Source organism: Zootoca vivipara, chromosome 6 (genome assembly GCF_963506605.1).
Source record: "Zootoca vivipara chromosome 6, rZooViv1.1, whole genome shotgun sequence".
NCBI lineage: Eukaryota > Metazoa > Chordata > Lepidosauria > Squamata > Lacertidae > Zootoca > Zootoca vivipara.
The window spans coordinates 27,456,996-27,474,343 of NC_083281.1; the positions used below are offsets into that span (position 1 = coordinate 27,456,996).

At 40.7% G+C, this 17,348-nt stretch overlaps 1 protein-coding gene across 4 annotated transcripts in view; it reads left to right on the forward strand.

Annotated features, from left to right (window-relative positions):
• The window catches only part of LOC118086722 (sulfotransferase 2B1-like), a 32,187-nt gene that overhangs the window by 12,745 nt on the left and 2,094 nt on the right, over nucleotides 1–17,348 (forward strand). Inside the window, exons 1-6 of one of the 4 annotated variants that reach the window (XM_035118709.2) lie at nucleotides 3,533–5,911; nucleotides 6,507–6,570; nucleotides 7,546–7,683; nucleotides 8,321–8,529; nucleotides 15,392–15,518; nucleotides 16,142–16,236. In XM_035118709.2, the coding sequence (XP_034974600.1) occupies nucleotides 7,554–7,683; nucleotides 8,321–8,529; nucleotides 15,392–15,518; nucleotides 16,142–16,236 (561 nt within the window). In that variant the 5' untranslated portion in view covers nucleotides 3,533–5,911; nucleotides 6,507–6,570; nucleotides 7,546–7,553. The other 3 variants (XM_035118711.2, XM_060275680.1, XM_035118713.2) reach the window with 3 other exon arrangements.

The window sequence follows — 17,348 nt, forward strand, 5'->3', positions numbered from 1 at the left end:
CAGCTCCCGCTCACAACTCCTCCCCTCTGGGAGGAGGAGAGGCTCTACTGAACAAGCGGAATGCTGTAAATCAATAATGAGTATCAAGGTTTCCATATACAGGCAAAAGTTCACGGCACCTGGCCTCCTATTGGCAGAAGCAGGGAAGAGGAAAGAATATTTTGCACTTCAGGTAAACAGTGTAAGAGTAGCCACCAAAGCAGTTATGGAAGTGTGTGTACGGAGGGGTGTGTGTCTTATTTTAGGCAGGTGTGGCTGTGATGTAGAACTCCCTTCTTGTGTAAACTGATTTTCCTCAAGTTGATGCATAGTGTCAGTGATCTAGAGGAGGTGAATGGGGCCTATTCTGCATGGAAGTGAAGGAGATTGGAGTTTATTGTGTGATGATTTTGTGTCCAAGATCTTACTGAGATTTGAAAGCCTGATATGATGTGCACTCCAAACCAAGTTCATTGGATTTTTTTCCCACCATGCCTGGTGGAACCACCTAGACACCTATTAATGGCCCAGCAATTCCTCCTGAACTCTTCCTATTCTCTGCGTTTAATACCTGTTTCGCCCAATATTGGGCTTCTTCAGTGGTTTCTTCTTTAGTGAAAGTACAGTTTCTTATTTAGGCTTAGGCCACAGTGTTTTCTTGTCAATTTTGCAAATTCAACATCTTGTATTCTCTATATTCTTAGTTAGAGAAGAATGTGGTGGCCTAAGCTTAACAAGAAAACACTTGTTAAGCTTAGGCCCTGTGGGAAAGGGCACCCTGGATTGAGTATGATGGTCATTTTCCGATTGCCTAGAAAAATCCATCCCCCAGGATCCTGACTACTCACCTGCCATTCCAGCTTTTCCCCAAGTCCTTCCTCCACTCCAAGGCCAAGGTAAGAGAGGAACAATGGACACATCAAGCCTGCCTTTGGTTCCTGTCTTTCTGCCACACAGATGTGGGCGATTCTGGAAGACAAACACTTGACACAGCTCATTTATAGGACTATACCATATTTTGTACTACAGAACAGGGAGGAAGATTGGGGATCTCCTTAGAGATTTCCCGATTCTCGGAGAACTTGAACTGGTCATGGTCCACATGCATGGTCAGTCCAGACCCTCACTGGAGGGTTCCTCTCTTCTCATGTCAGTCTTTATTTATCGTGCCTTCAATTTGCTGCCACACAGGTAGTCTATACTCTGCGTAACCCCAGAGATATGATGGTTTCACTCTACCACTTCATCAAAGGCTTTAAAGAATCAAAGGACCCTGGAACTGTGGAAGAGTTCATGGAGAGATACCTGAGTGGGGAAGGTATGGAAGGAGGCTAATCAGCCACTCTTGTTTGCTGTGACCCAGCACCAGTGATGTCCACCACCAGAAAGTTTTTATTTTTAGCTAATTCTACAGTCCTATCAGAGAACTATAATTCCCAGTTGCATGCATGGAGAAGGAGAGAAATGCGGGGAAGTCCTACATTTGTCATTTTCTTACTAAGAAAATCAAGAAATGTCCTTTCAGATGGGCAAGATGGGCACTAAAATGAGAATTGGTTGAAGCTTAAGGAAAGCCCTTAACATCAGGGTGAGATTGGCACCAACAAGAGAATAGATCAAAATCGATGATAGCAGACCTTCTCACTGGTGGCAGAAACAAAAAGAAACCTTAATGGAGAAAGCCCATAAGAGCGTAAGATTGTTGACTCTTTCAAACCTTTACTTCTCCCATACGTGGATAATGGCATTTCACATGTTTATTTTCCATATTTACTTTTTTCACACTCAAAATCTGTACTGGTGACAACCACCAAGGCGATTTCCTTTCCAATAGGTTTTTATACCTATCCCACACTTCATAGAGAGATTTTTGGAATATATGGTTTCCAAAACCTTTGTGTACCTTTATCTTATTACACCATAAATATGCATGCCAACCAAATCTGTTATCATGTCCATTTAAATCTAACAAATCTGTCTTCTCCAAAGTCATCCATTCCTTCAACCAACAAAGACAAGCTGCTTCATAATATAGTTTCAGATCTGCCTGGGAGAATCCACCTCTTTCCTTACAATCTGTTAAAAGTTTAAAACTTATTCTTGGTTTCTTCCGCTGCCAGATATATCTTGAAATTGTCTTTTGTCATTCTTTAAACACACTTGTCCCCTTGATTATTGGAATTGACTGAAATAAGAACAGATGTTCTCCACATTCTTATGTATCATATGGTTTGGCTATTTTCTGCTAAATAAACAGATAACTGATCAGGAATGGTACTGTTGTTCTTTATCCCCCCCCTCCCAAATCACAGTGTCTGTAGAACTCGGAGGTCTCATTGCAGCAGCTACAGGAGAAATACTGAGACCGAGACGCCCCTTGAACATCGCCTTCATAGACCTGACAAAGGCCTTCAACCTCGTCAGCCAAAACAGACTCTTCACACTGCTCAAGATAGGATGCCCACCGAAGCTTCACAAGATGATTGTGTTCTTCCATGATAACATTCCTGGCACCTTCCAATATGATGGCACATCCACAGATGCCTTCTCTATTTGTGTTCTTTTCTTAAATGCATGAACTGCTCTTATAAAAGTTCCGCTCTGAATGTTAAAGAGTAGGGTAAAATTTACTCTTAATGGCCTCCACTGACCAGGAGCAACAGATAAGTTTTCAGCAGGTGTTTAAAAAGTGGCACAGATGACTCCCGCTGAATCTCTGTTGTCAGGGTGTTCCACAGGGCAAGGTCAATGACACTGAAAGCTCAGTTTCTTGTTGTCAAACGAGACACAAATGAGGAGCAACAGATAAGTTTTCAGCAGGTTGTTGTCAAATGAGACACACCAACTTGGTGGAAAACTGAAGATGCTCCTGCAGATGATCTCAGTGATTGTGCTGGATTATAAGGGTTCAGGTGATCCTTGATCTACCTTGGACCAGGTTGTTCAGGGGTTTGTAAATCAACACAAGAACCTTGAACCTGGCTCAGTAGCAGATGAGCAGCCAGTGCAGCTGTTTTAACAATGGTATCACATTTATCCTGCAGTGTGAGAAGGAGGTAAGCTTCTTTGGTGTATGAACTGACAGAAACAAGGGCTTCATGCATGTCATCCACTCCATAGTCTGGTACTTGATTTTTGCTCCACTGGCAGGGACCCATTTCTCGAACCCCTAAGTTTCTGCAGCGAAAGCGCTGGGGAAGCAGATCTGAGCAGAGTTGAATCTTCGCACAACAGCTGGTGAGCAGCGGATTTGGTCTGGGGGGGCTGCTAGATGCTCCTTTGGAAGTGCCTCTCCCAGCAAGATGGAACCTCCTCCCCATCTCTGAATTGGGGAGGTGGCAGAGGGAAGAACACACCTTCCCCCCTGACTGAATGTTTAAGTCTTGCTCTGTGAGCCAGGAAAAGAAAGAAGCTCCAGACTAATCTGTAGTGAGCATGCCCTGCCCTGTGTCTTTCAGAACCAGGGCCGGCTCGTCGTAGACCCCCGGTGGTGCAGTGCACCATGGCGCGGGGCCAATTGCGCCCTGCGAGGGCGGGGCGGGCGGCGGAGCGATCTCCGCCCCTCAGTACCAGGGCGCGCGATCTGCTCAAGACGGCCCTGTTCAGAACCACACCACACCTAGGTTCACAAACACACATACACAACACAACTATGTTGTGCATGCATAAAGGATATTCGTTCGTTTATAAAGCCCCAAATAAGAGCTGTTTCTCATCCACAATTTGTCTCTATGTATTCAAAAGGCTCAACGAGTCCAAAAGGGAGCTTGCTGCAGTTCCACAACAAGGATTTCCGGAATAATCATCCTGCTTCGCCCATCTGGGCTTCGTCAGTGGTACAAGTTTCTACATAATATAAATGAATACAATATGGCATTTTAATATCGTTTAAACAAATAATACACACAATAAGAACAATTACACACAGTGCACATACCATATAATGTACATCGAAATCATGGCTCTCATGACTAGTAGTTGCTTGCATCAAGTAACAAAGTGTAGTATCAGATTATATAGAAAGGTACATCCTTAATGTTAGTACAGGTGATGGCAATCTACAGATCCAGAGTTGTCTTCTTAAAGTGCCCCATACAGCATAACTGATATAAAACAAACTACATCCATGCACCAGTATTAAACATATATGATAACTCATAAGAAACAACTGTAATCAGTTTTGGTATTCAAGCCTGAGGGATGTAAGGAATCAAGTAGGAAAATGAGTCTAGTCTCTTTCTGCATGAGGACCTTTTTAGCCTGTTCTGTAGGCCCCAAATGACAAAAAATGTTATGTCCTCATTAGGGTTGCCAGACTCAATAGTGGACAGGACTTCTGTGCCTTTAATTGCCCTGCTCTCTTTTGAGTCTGGAAACCTTAAAGAGAAACCAGCAGACCCTTTGTTTAATTTCCAACTTTCATCTATGTAGCCCAAGGACACAGCTTCGTTTAAAATTACCTGTAATTTATTCTTCACTGCCGTAGTAGGGTCATGAGGTATAGATGTGTAAAAGTTTGAATTGCCTAACTGTTTCTCTGCTTCCTTGATGTACTCACACTTATTCATTAGTACGATAGCTCCCCCTGTGTCTGCTGGTTTGATAACTATGTTTTTGTCGGGAGTAAATTCATTCAGGATTAGTGAATCTTGCTTACTTAAATTATACCCGGTGCAACTGGACTTCTCCGCGACCCTTCCCCTCTGCAGGGAGGTGGGACCGATTCGGATGGTCCGCCCCCACCACCTAATGGATCCAAATGGTTTCCAGAGAGTGGTAGGGGATGCTTTATCCCATGTTGATGGCCTCTCAGCCGATTCCCTGGTGGCCCGCTGGAATGGGGAGTTAACCAGGGCTCTTTGGCTCGCCAGAGTGGTGCATGCTCTTCGCTATGAGAAGCCAAGTTACAGGGAACCAGGCAGAGGGCTTTCTCGGTAGTTTCTTCTTTTCTCTAATATTGAAGTCACGATGTACTAAATGCTGAAAGGTTCTGACGAGGTGATTATGAGAAACCAGAATGAAGGTAGATTTGCGTTTAAACGGTTCCAGTGTCCAAGGGGTATTGCCAAAATAATCCCTCAATTTAATCTGACGAATGAGTTTAAATAAATCAATCCTGGTTTGGAAAGCTGAATACTTGGGTATAGGGACAAAGCCTAGCCCTAAATTTAATACTCGAGACTCCTCTGGTTTTAATATCCTGTCAGTTAAATTAACCACTAAGGTGGTGTCATAATATTCTGGGACTACTTCCTCTGGTAAGGGCGTCTGGTGTGCCGTTGGGAAAAAGACTGGTAAGTCTGATCAGATCTAAGCCTAAGTTCCCTGTCTTCATCCGATCCATTAATACTGGAAAGGCTAGAGTGCTCATAATCAGTAGGAGTGGTAGAAAGTGGCAACATTTCGGATCTGTTAGATTGTCTGTGAACTAGTCCTGAAGAGTTCAGCCATCCATACACTTTGCCTGTGGAATAATCATTCCGATCTCTGTTCAGCTTCTTTTTCTTAAAACTACCTAGTTCATTGGAGAATTTTTAAATATCCTGATCCAACTTTAAAGTAAGTTTATCAAAATCCTCCTTGTTGTATTTAATTTTTGCTTTGCCGTTCTTTATATGTTGATTTCATATGAAAATACCTTTGAAACTGTATAATATATACTGAAGAATATCATTAATGCATAGCCGGTTACGTTGTGTTGTGTGTGTGTCTGTGTCTTTCAGAGGCATGCCTGGTCTGGAATAGAAACTCCTCTATCTGGTTGGGAGTGGTTTCATCCAAAGGTCATTGGAAACTTCATCTTATCAATGTATGAAGTACATGCTATGCTGAGTTGCTGATCTGCTGACAGAAAAATATACCCGCTGAAGTTTCCCTCATCCCTCCTGCTTCCTGATATTACTGCAGACTCTTTCCAAGGTTTCCTCACACAGTAAGTATGTTTCCCAGACCCACAGGATGCTCTAGTAGCTGTTGGATAATAAAGACTGCTCCTGTTTTCTTCCTGTATTCAAGGTTTGCTTACATTCTTTCAGATCATCTCAACCTCCTTTTTCTCCCCTTGACGAATTCTTCCCCAGTTGCCTTCTCCCTTTTCCAGATTCCCTCTTTTCTTTTCCTGGTCGGAACATGCATGGGTTTTAAATTAACCACTATATTCCATGAGTGTAGCAGAGGAAGAAAGACAGGACAACAGGTCTACCCACTGGCTCTTCTGAGAGACCTGCTCCCCCTGCTCCTCTCCTCCCTGAACTGTCTGCTATTGGCGCTCCTCCACCTGTTTGCAGCTGTGAGAGAGAAGGGAGAGCAATGCTTCTGCCGAGAGACCTGCTTCATTTCACTTCTCTTCCCAAACAGATTCCATGCAATCTGGTCAACAGTTTCAGATGTTTCAAGCTTTACATATGGGTTTTCTTCCCCCTTCCCTTTGGGATTGTCTTTCAAGATTTTAAGGCTGTGAGTGGGGACTGTTTGCTTTGCTCTTGGTTTACCGATGTTACATAAAGCTCTTTTGGAAATGTTTTCAGTTGTGAGTCGAGGATCCGCCACCCGCTTGAAGATAAGGAAGACACAAGGACACAAAGTATTAAGGTTAATGGGCTAAAAAAGGCCACAACTTTTATTGATTACAGCATGTGAGAAGTATTGGCTTAGGCATTGGAACAAACCAACTATACATGACTCCACATGAGTCATTCAAGGGTTAACAACCAGAAGGTGGAGCTTCTTGATGGAGATACAACTGAAGCTTCCCCTGATGTCACCGGGGATTGTGCCATGGCCCTAGCCACCAGCAGGGTGTCGGACAGGATCCATGACCGCCGGATCCCTTTAACGGAATACCCAATAAGTGGAGGGGTAGGCGATGGCCTGAACCTGCCCTCCAATACACCACACATATTCCAATGCCTAACTGCCAATAACTGAAAAGTATTGCAAAGATCATGAACATGCGAGATCATGAGGAGGGCAGAGAAGAGACAACAGATATGCAGAGAAAGTTGGAGACTGCTTGGGCAACATCTGGGAGACGAGGAGCCTTAGAAAGTGTGGAAGAAAGGGACATTCAGACCCAACAACAGCTCTATAGGAGAAAGAGTGACCTGGAAGTATTGCTGAGTTTTATGCCTTTTCCTTGAATAAAGCATTAATTTCACTGACAATGGACTTTGTGCTGACCAGTATCTGACCCAGCCCTGATAGATATGACATGTACTCAGAACTGAGTTTCTTGGGTTTTTCCCCACCACAATTGGTGGCACCACTTGAGCATCTACTAATGGCCTATCACAGGCATCCCCAAACTTAGGCCATCCAGATGTTTTGGACTACAATTCCCATCTTCCCCAACCACTGGTCCTGTTAGCTAGGGATCATGGGAGTTGTAGGCCAAAACATCTGGAGGGCCGCAGTTTGGGGATGCCTGGCCTATCACCACCTCCTGAACTCTTCCCTTCCCCCTGCTCCCCAGCTATCCCCAGAGTTTGTTTCTAGAACAGTAGCTACCTGAATGTCCCTAAGTATGTGGCATAATCCCCCCCCTCTTTCATATCTCTGGTTTTTCAGTATCACCAATGCCTTATTTCAAATACAAGGGGATCCTATTTACTACAGAGTTTTGCCTAGAGGAAACACTCAGCTATGTGGAAAACGACTTCCAACTGTTGGATGATGATATAGTGAACGTCACTTACCCCAAGTCAGGTCAGTATTGCAATTAGGTAAATAGACTTTGGATTTAGTGGACATAGTGTCCACTAGGATCACTAGGAAATGAATTGAAAACAAAACTGTTGCTATCATAATGCTGTTATACATATCTGTTTGGAGTACAGGGTGCAATTCTGGTCACCACAGCTTCCTTGTAGGGCTAGAATTTGTGGAAATCCAATGAAACTGAATGCTGGAAGATTTAGGACAGAGAAAAAGAATGTACTTCACACAGTGTATAGTCAAACTGTGAAATTCATTCCCCTATGAGTCAGTAATGCTACCAAATACCATTTGCTGGAAACTATAGGAGGGGAGAATGCTCTTGTGCTCATGTTCTGCTCTCCAGTCTCCCACAGGCTTCTGGGAGAAACAGGATGCCAGACTCAATGGGTCATTGGCATCATCCAGAAGGCTATTCTTCTGTTCTAATTTGCGCCACACTCAGTAAAATAATATAGTCAATTTCACCATGGTATACCATTCCGGAATTTGGGGAATCTTGCCCCATAGGAGGGTGCTGAATAGCTAGCAGAGGATAAAGATCCATTCTAATTCTTATGTTCCTCTAATTGCTTTTCCGAGTGCCAGGTATTAATGCACAATGATTGACTAGTAGATTTCCTCCTAGGTACCCACTGGATGGCAGAGGTCTTGAGCTTAATCTTGAGCCATGGGGACCCCTCATGGGTTCAGAATGTACCACTGTGGGAAAGGGCACCCTGGATTGAGATAGCTGATCAATTGCAAATGGCCTTGGAAAATCCTCCCCCCAGACTCCTGTCTACCCACCTGCCATTCCAGCTTTTCCCCAAGTCCTTCCTCCACTCCAAGGCCAAGGTAAGAGAGGAACAATGAACACATCAAGCCTGCCTTTGGTTCCTGTCTTTCTGCCACACACATGTGGGCGATTCTGGAAGACAAACACTTGACACAGCTCATTTATAGGACGATACCATATTTTGTACTAGAGAATGGGGAGGAAGATTGGGAATCGCCTTAGCAGTTTCCTAATTGTCTTTCTTTTTTTATAGACATACACAACGTTTAAAGTATAAATGATATAACACTGAAAAAAAATGAAAAAAGAAGAAAAACTGATTACCAAGGACAATAACGTAAACAAAACAATATTAATAGTATATCCAAATGATAATTATAACAAAACTATCATAAAAAATCCTAATCATCAGACAAAAGAAAAAACTCATAATGAAGACAAATAAAAATAAACAAATCAAATCTTCATTCAAATGGTCATTCATACTTAACCCACTTTTCTTCCCAGGTTCTGATCTTATCCACCTTACCCATTAGTTCTGTTAAAATAAAAACTTGATTTCCCTCCCCCTTGCCCCCCCACCCCTGTTGACTTCCAGTCATTCCTATATGTTGATTATGGTTCTTTCTTCTGATGCATACTTAATTCAATTTTTTCCTTTTCTCTAATTTCCTTGCCCTTCATCCTACCCTACTTTTCATATATAATTCAAGGGATTCCCAGTTTTTACCCGCTTTCTCCCTACCCAATCCTTTTGAAATCCCATTTTGGATAGCCAAATTCTTATATCCCACTAATTTCATCTGCCAATCTTTTATATTCAGAATTTCATCACTTTTCCAATTTTGTGCGATTAGAACTCTGGCGGCTATAGTACTGTACATTATCATACACCTGTTTTTTGCCTTGATTTCCTCATTTAACATGCTCAGGAGAAAAATCTCTGGTTCTTTCTTAAATGATGTTTTTACTATCTTTTTTAACTCCTTGTATACCTCATTCCAAAAGTTTCTTATTTTTTTACTCCACCACCAAATGTGTATAAATGTTCCAATTTCTTCCTTGCACCTCCAGCAGGTATTGTTATTTCCCTTGTAAATCTTTGCCAATTGCACCAGGGTTAGGTACCACCTAAATTGCATTTTATAGATGTTTTCCTTCAAATCATAACTTGTAATCATTTTAATATCCCTTAGCCATAATTTTTCCCAACTTTCATACATAATTGGTTTACCCATATCCTTCGCCCATTTAACCATAACATCTTTTGTCAATTCATCTTTGGTTTCCCACTCCAAAATCAAATCGTACAATTTTTTAATAAATTTATTTCCCCCTTCCAATATTATTTTCCCGAATTTGGACATTTCTTTTTCGAACCCAATTATCTCATCTTTTTTGAATCTTTCATTAATTAGAAAATACTGTAACCACACATTACAATATTTTCTAATTTCATTATAGTCCTTTAATTTTAAAATTCCGTCCACCTCCTCTAGTAGTTCATTATATATCGGCCAATTGCTCTCCATGTTTGTTTTTTAAACTGATATTACTTCTTTAGATGATATCCACTGGAGTCTTCGGCTCCAATATCCCCCTATATTTTATCCATATTCTGTAAATTGATTTCCTGATGATGTTATTCCAAAAAATATTATGCATTTTCAACTTTTCTCTTAGCAAGCACCAGTGCCAACCAAACCCCAACCCAGCACCTTCCAAGTCCAAAATTTCATTGTCTTTTAATTCAATCCACTCTTTTAGCCAAAATAGGGCAGCCGCATCATGATATAATTTAAAATCCGGTAAACTTAGTCCACCTCTTTCCTTTTTATCAATTAATACTTTATATCTAATCCTCGGCTTTTTCCCATCCCAAATAAATTTACTGATATCTTTTTTCCAGTTATCAAAACACTTAGACCCTCCCAGAGTTGGTAAATTTTGAAATAAGAACATCATCTTTGGTAATACACTCATTTTTATAATGGAGATCCTACCTAACAGCAAAATTTTTAATTTGGTCCACGTTTCCATTTTTTTCTTAATCTCTTTCCATGTTTTTTCATAATTTTCTTGAGTTAGATTTATATTGTTGGCTGTCATGTAGATTCCTAAATATTTTATTTTTTTCCTAATTTCAATACCGGTTATCTCTTGTAATTTTTCCTTTTCCACTTCTTCAATGTTTTTTGTTATAATTTATTTTAAACCCAGCTAATTTTCCAAATTTGTTAATCTTTTCCAATGTTTTAGGGATGCTTTTAAAGGGGTTTTCTGTAGTGATGATTATGTCGTCCGCAAACGCTCTAACTTTATATATCTTCGTTCCTAATTTAATCCCTTCTATTTCTTTTTCTTCTCTGATCTTCTTCAGGACGATTTCCAGCACTATGATAAAAAGCAAGGGGGACAAAGGACACCCTTGTCTTGTACCTTTGTGAATATTGATCTCTCCAGATGTTATTCCATTTATTACAATTCTTGCCCTTTGATCTTCATATATTGCCCCTATTGCCCTTCTCAACCTTTCTCCAAATCCTAATTCCTCTAATACTTTCTTAAGGAAGGCCCACGACACATTGTTGAAGGCCTTTTCAGCATCGATTGTTAGTATTGCCGCTTGTTTTCCTCTGTCACTCTCTAGATACTCGATAATATTGACAATGTTTCTTATGTTGTCCTTGATTTGTCTACCTTTAATAAATCCAGCCTGATTTTCATGTATAATTTCTTTTAATACTAAATTTAACCTGTTAGCCAAAACTCCTGCATATATTTTATAATCATTATTTAGAAGGGATATGGGCCTGTAATTTGCTGGGGATTCCAAATCGCTATTCTGCTTGGGTAATAGGGTTATAATTGCATCTCTCCAGGAGTCCGGTGTACTGCCTTTCTCTAAAGTCTCATTAATTAACTTTTTCAATGGTACCATTAATATATCCTCTTTTTTTTGGTAATATTCTATTGGTAGGCCATCGGGCCCTGGAGACTTCCCAATTTTCATTTTTTGTATCACTTCTCTAATTTCCAATTCACTTATACTTTCATTCATTTTCCCCATTTTTTCTTTCATGATTTTTGATAGTTTTGCATTGCTTATATATTCCCCTATTTCCCTTTCATTTTCATTTTCTTCTCTATACAAATCTGCGTAGAAAATTTCGAATGCTTTCCTTATTTCCTTGGGTTTTTCAATCGTCTTCCCTCTTATTTTTAATCTATTGATTATCCTTTCACTTTTCCTTTTTTAAAATTGCCACGCAAGTAACTTGCCTGGTTTATTGGCCCACTCAAAATATTTGTACTTCCAGAATTGCACTTGTTTTTCCATTTCTTGCTCTATTAGGTTTTCATACTCTTATCTTAATTTTTTTATCTCTTGTTCAATTTCTTTTTTCTTAAATTTGTACAATAATTTCTCCTTCCTTTTTATCTCTTCCATTAACTCTATTTTCTTATTTTCTTTTGATTTCCTATCAATTTTGTTTTGCTGGACAAAGTAACCCCTCACCACCGCTTTTCCTGCATCCCGTATTGTTTTCAACTCTACCTCCCCATTACAGTTAAATTCAAAGTATTCCTTCATTAACTCACGCGCTTCCTGTAGGACCTTTTCATTGTTTAATAAGAAGACATTCATCCTCCACCTCCTACTCCTTTCCTGTTCTGTTTCCTCTAAACAGAGTGTTACTGGGCTGTGGTCGGTCAAGGTCTTGGGGAGTATTTCTACTCTCCCAATTTTTGTTGTTATTTCCTTAGAGATCCAAATCCCGTCGATTCTGCTTGCTGTCTGGTGCAGATAAGAGTATTAAGTGAATTCTTTTTTGATTGGATATTTATATCGCCATGCGTCCACCAAATCTAGGTTTTCCACCATATTATTGAAACTTTTGGGGAGTTTGATTTCTTTCTTTTTCCCTCTATTTACTGATTTGTCTAATTCTGGGTTATAGACTCCATTAAAATCTCCCATAATTAATATTCCCCCCCCATATGTTCAATTAGTTTTCCTTCCAATACTTGAAAGAAATTACCTTTGCTCCCATTGGGTGCATATATTCCCACAATTAGCCATTTTTACTCTTTCGACTTTTATCTCTACCATTATTATTCTCCCATCTTGGTCTTTCCAAATTAGTTTTGGTTCCCATTTTCCTTTAATATAAATTACCACTCCTCTTTTCTTTTTTTCTGCAACCGCCACAAATTCCTTTCCTAATTTCTCATTTTCCATTTTTTTTCATGTTTTTTATTAATATGCGTCTCTTGGAGACAAATTATATCCCAATTTGATTTTTTTAGCACATGTCCCAATTTATTTCTCTTTTTTATTATTGAAGCCATTCACATTCCATGAAATTGTATTTAACTTCATTTTATTAAACTTTCAATTTTCAATTTATTATCACTTTATTTAGCAGAAGGAAGAAAATAAAAATAAACTCTCTCTTTTATAAAAATCACTCACTTTCCCACTCTTTCTTTTTCTTTTCACTCACTAATAACACAACAGAAGAAGCATTTGTTTCAGGAGAGCTCCCTATACCCATTGTATTTAGAGGTGTGATACATTATTTCCCTTATACCCCATTGTGACTCCCTTTATCAAGTTTATTTATTGTCTTAAGTCTCTTGTATCTGCCCCTCTTCTTCCTCTACCATGTTTTCTTCTTCTTCTTTGGCACTATCTTCATTCTCTTCCTCCAGACTGCTGTCTGGTTGTTCTTCCACTGGTCTCACCTTTTCGCCACCTAACTCCTGCCAGTGCTTTCTCCAGAAGACGTCCACTTCTCCTACTGACTCAAACTTTCTCCGCCTTCCTTTATAGAAAAAAGATAGTCCCTCAGGATATTCCCATCAAAATATAATTTTCTTCCTTTTTAGTGGTTTAGTTAAAAATTGATATTTATGTCTCTTTTGAATCAATCTTGGCGAGATTTCCTTCAGGATCACTATCTCAACTCCATTCATTTCCAACTTCTTTCCCCCTTTTTTTCTGTAGGATTTTTTTCCACTAGCCATCCAGCAGTGAAGGTGACTAGGCAGTCTCCCGACCAGTTATTCGCCTTCGCCTTCTTTGAGTTCACTCTGAAGACTTTCTCCACTCTTTCTTCAACTCCTTCCTTTTCTATCTCCAGCCAATTTGCTATTTCCTCCACAATTAATTTCTCAATGTCTTCACCATCTTTCTCCGGGATATTTCGGAACCTCAATGTCTTCTCTCTTAATTTGAGCTGCATCATCGCAAGTGCATCTAGAGCAGCCTCTGTGTTCCTCTAGTTCCTTTCTCATCTTTTCCATTTCCTTTCTATCTTCTTTCTTTTCTTTATTTGCTTTTTTGATGTTGTTTTCTAGTGCCAAGATTCTATTTTTCATCTCTTGTATTTCTATTTTGGTTGCTTGACTTCTTTCTTCCACTTCTTTCAACTCATTTTTTTTCAATCCTTTCTTTTTCGCCTTGATCCATTTTTTCCTCCATTTTATCTACTTTTTCTTCCAAAGATTTTACTCTGTCACTCATTTCCTTTTTAATCTCTGTCAAGTCCTTTTTGACGTCTCCTGTGTCACTTAATATAAACTTAATATAAGTTCCTTCAAGTCCAATTCTGCCTCCATTGTGGAGCTCCTTCTCTGTTGTTGGCTTCCTGCTCCTGCTAGTTTTGGTGGCATTTTAAATTATTTTTCACTGCAATTACTCTCTTTGTTCACCAGATGTTGTCTGCAGCTCAGTTCACTTAAAGAAGTCTGTCTTTTTCAACTCTTCCTCTGGCGTCGCTGTTTTAAGTCACAATCAGTCTTGAACTCTCTTTTAAATCACCTCTCTTTGTCTTCAACCTCCCCCTACTTCCGACTTCTTCTCTTAGCTTTTTTGCTGAGTCATCTTTACTGTAAGGCAGGCACCCCCAAACTGCGGCCCTCCAGATGTTTTGGCCTACAACTCCCATGATCCCTAGCTAACAGGACCAGTGGTCAGGGATGATGGGGATTGTAGTCCAAAACATCTGGAGGGCCGAAGTTTGGGGATGCCTGCTGTAAGGCATCCACCATTTTAAAATACAAATCTTCTAATTTATCAATCTCTCTCTCAACTCCTTCTCAGTCGCTGCTTTCTCTTTAGCCTTCCAATCACTCACCTCTCACGCAGTTATCTCTCTCTCTACCCTTTCTTCTCAGGCAAGGTTTAATTGTATGCATTAATTTGATCTCAACATATGGAAGACTTCACTAAAAAAACTACATAAACTTTAAAATCTTTGTCTTAATTCAACTTTATTCCGGCAGCGTTCCTTAGATATTTATGCTGTTTTCTCCTCACGTTCTTTTGGCTCCCTCACTCCCCCTCCTTAGTGCTTTCAGTTTGCGTTTTTCACTCTCCTCCTCACAGCTCTTTGTTAGTCCCACACTCTGGTTCAAGGTAAGAATAAGAAAAGGAAATTTTACCGTCCCTGGTTGCGTCACTCTTGCAGGCTTTTTATTAAGGAAGCTGGTCTCAGCGCCTCCGTGTCCAGGTCTCCCCCTCTCCTCAGCTTTCCAGCGAGGGATGCCAGGAGCTCCTTTTAGACACAACCGGCTACTTCAGTTGAGGATCGCCTCCCCAACCTTTTTTGAGGCGCGGAATGCCGCCGTCACCCCCCTTTTCCTTAATAAATTATCACCAAGGCTGCAGAGCTCTCGGCAAGAGCGTGTTACGCGTTCCACGGCAAAACCGGAAGTCCTCCAGTTTCCTGATTGTCAGAGAACTTGAACTGGTCATGGTCCACATGCATGGTCAGTCCAGTCCCTTACTGGAGGCTTCCTCTGTTCTCATGTCAGGCTTTATTTATCGTGCCTTCAATTTGCTGCCACACTCTGCCTAATGTTAGGGTTGTGCTGCCTGGCCTCTCCCTAAATGTGGCCCTGCCTCTGTTACAGGTAGTCTATACTCTGCGTAACCCTAGAGATGTGATGGTTTCAAGCTACCACTTTTTCAAAGGCTTTAAAGAATTGAAGGACCCTGGAACTGTGGAAGAGTTTATGGAGAGTTTCCTGAGTGGGGAAGGTATGGAAGGAGGCAAATCAGCCACTCTTGTTTGCTGTGACCCAGCACCAGTAATGTCCACCACCAGAAAGTTTTTATTTTTAGCTAACCCTACAGTCCTATCAGAGAACTATAATTCCCAGCTGGATACATGGAAAAGGGGAGAAATGTGGAGAAGTCCTACGTTTGTCATTTTCTTACTAAGAAAATCAATAAATGTCCTTTCAGATGGGCAAGATGGGCACTAAAATGAGAATAGGTTGAAACTTAAGAAAAGCCCTTAACACCAGGGTGAGATTGGCACCAACAAGAGAATTGATCAAAATCGATGATAGCAGACATTCTCACTGGTGGCAGAAACAAAAAGAAACCTTAATGGAGAAAGCCCATTAAAGCGTAAGACTGTTGACTCATTCAAAGCTTTACTAATCCCGTACGTGGATAATGTCAGTACATAGATCAGTCAGCAGGTGGCATTGGACACAGGGTAGCGTTGAAGTCTCCTGGGTTTTTTTTTAAGGGATAATGATGTTATTTTCCAAGTTCTGACTGGTGTTTCCTCTACGTCTGCAATAGCATTCACTACTCCTCCGCCCCCCCTTAATTCCTTACATTTCACCATTGCTTCCTCTTTGCTCTTTCAGTGGTTTATGGTTCCTGGTTTGACCATGTGAAAGGCTGGGTGGAGATGAAGGAGAGAGCCAACATCTTCTTCATCACCTATGAAGAACTACAGCAGGTAAAGGTCCAATTTTAACTGTGTTGACCTGCTGCCCCAATTCTGACATGAATAAAACTTTATTACGGTCACAGACCAGCTTAAGAGGAACATATAAATAAAATAGCAGTTAGGATTTAGATAGGTGATTGTTAAGGCATATAAGAACAAAGAAACAAGCATAGGTTTAAACATGTAAATAGAGTATGAGATTAAACATAAATGATTGATGAGTAAGAACTGATAATTAAAACAGATAAGGATTAAAAGGCACACAATTAAAACAACTATAGGGGGTGGAGCGTAGGAAAATAACGGTCTTGAAATATGGGCCTTCAGTTTAGGACTGGTTTATAGCACAAACCATCCTTCGGCGAATATCCATCATGGCAGCGCAAAATCTGGCAACTGAATATGTAACATTTGGGTTTTCATCCTCGAGTAGTAGGGAGATATTAAGTTGTTCTGTGCGTCCTGGGAATTTATGCAGGATAGGCAGGATAAACCTGGCTTGTATATCTACATAGTACTGGCAATGGAAAAAGGCATGTTCCGTCGTTTCCTGCTGCCCAGAACCACATGGGCATTTCCTCTCCTCGTATGGTGTCTTCCTATAACGGCCTTCCTGAATGGCTGAGAGGAGGGCCTGACAACAGGCCAGAGTGAAGGCCTTCGGTGTTTTGAGATTTCAAGGCTGGTTATATATGGCATTTGGGAGGTGAGGTATCTTCTGGTTTTGCTGATTAGAAATTTTGGGGACCTGGCTAGGTCTGCTTGGCGTTCTGTGTCTTTCACACACTGTTTAATGTTTATTTTTTTTAGCTTGTTCATGCCCCATATCAAGTAAAATCTGTGTGTTGAAGCCTAGATTAGTTATTGCGTGTGTAGACCTTTTAACCATCCCCAAATAAACAAGACTCATTTTTTATTGGTTTGGTTTTTAGCAGAATTTAGGCCACAACTTTATTGATTACAATCAAGTGAGTGGTTGCATAGGCTCTGGTTTGACTAGCTCCCTGCACCCTTGGCAGGCAGCGCTGACCCAGTGCACAGCATAAGTCAGCCTTGGGTGAACACCTGGCATAGTGGAAGTTGGGGTCAAGCCCGTCCACCAGCCAGATGCCCCCCTGGAC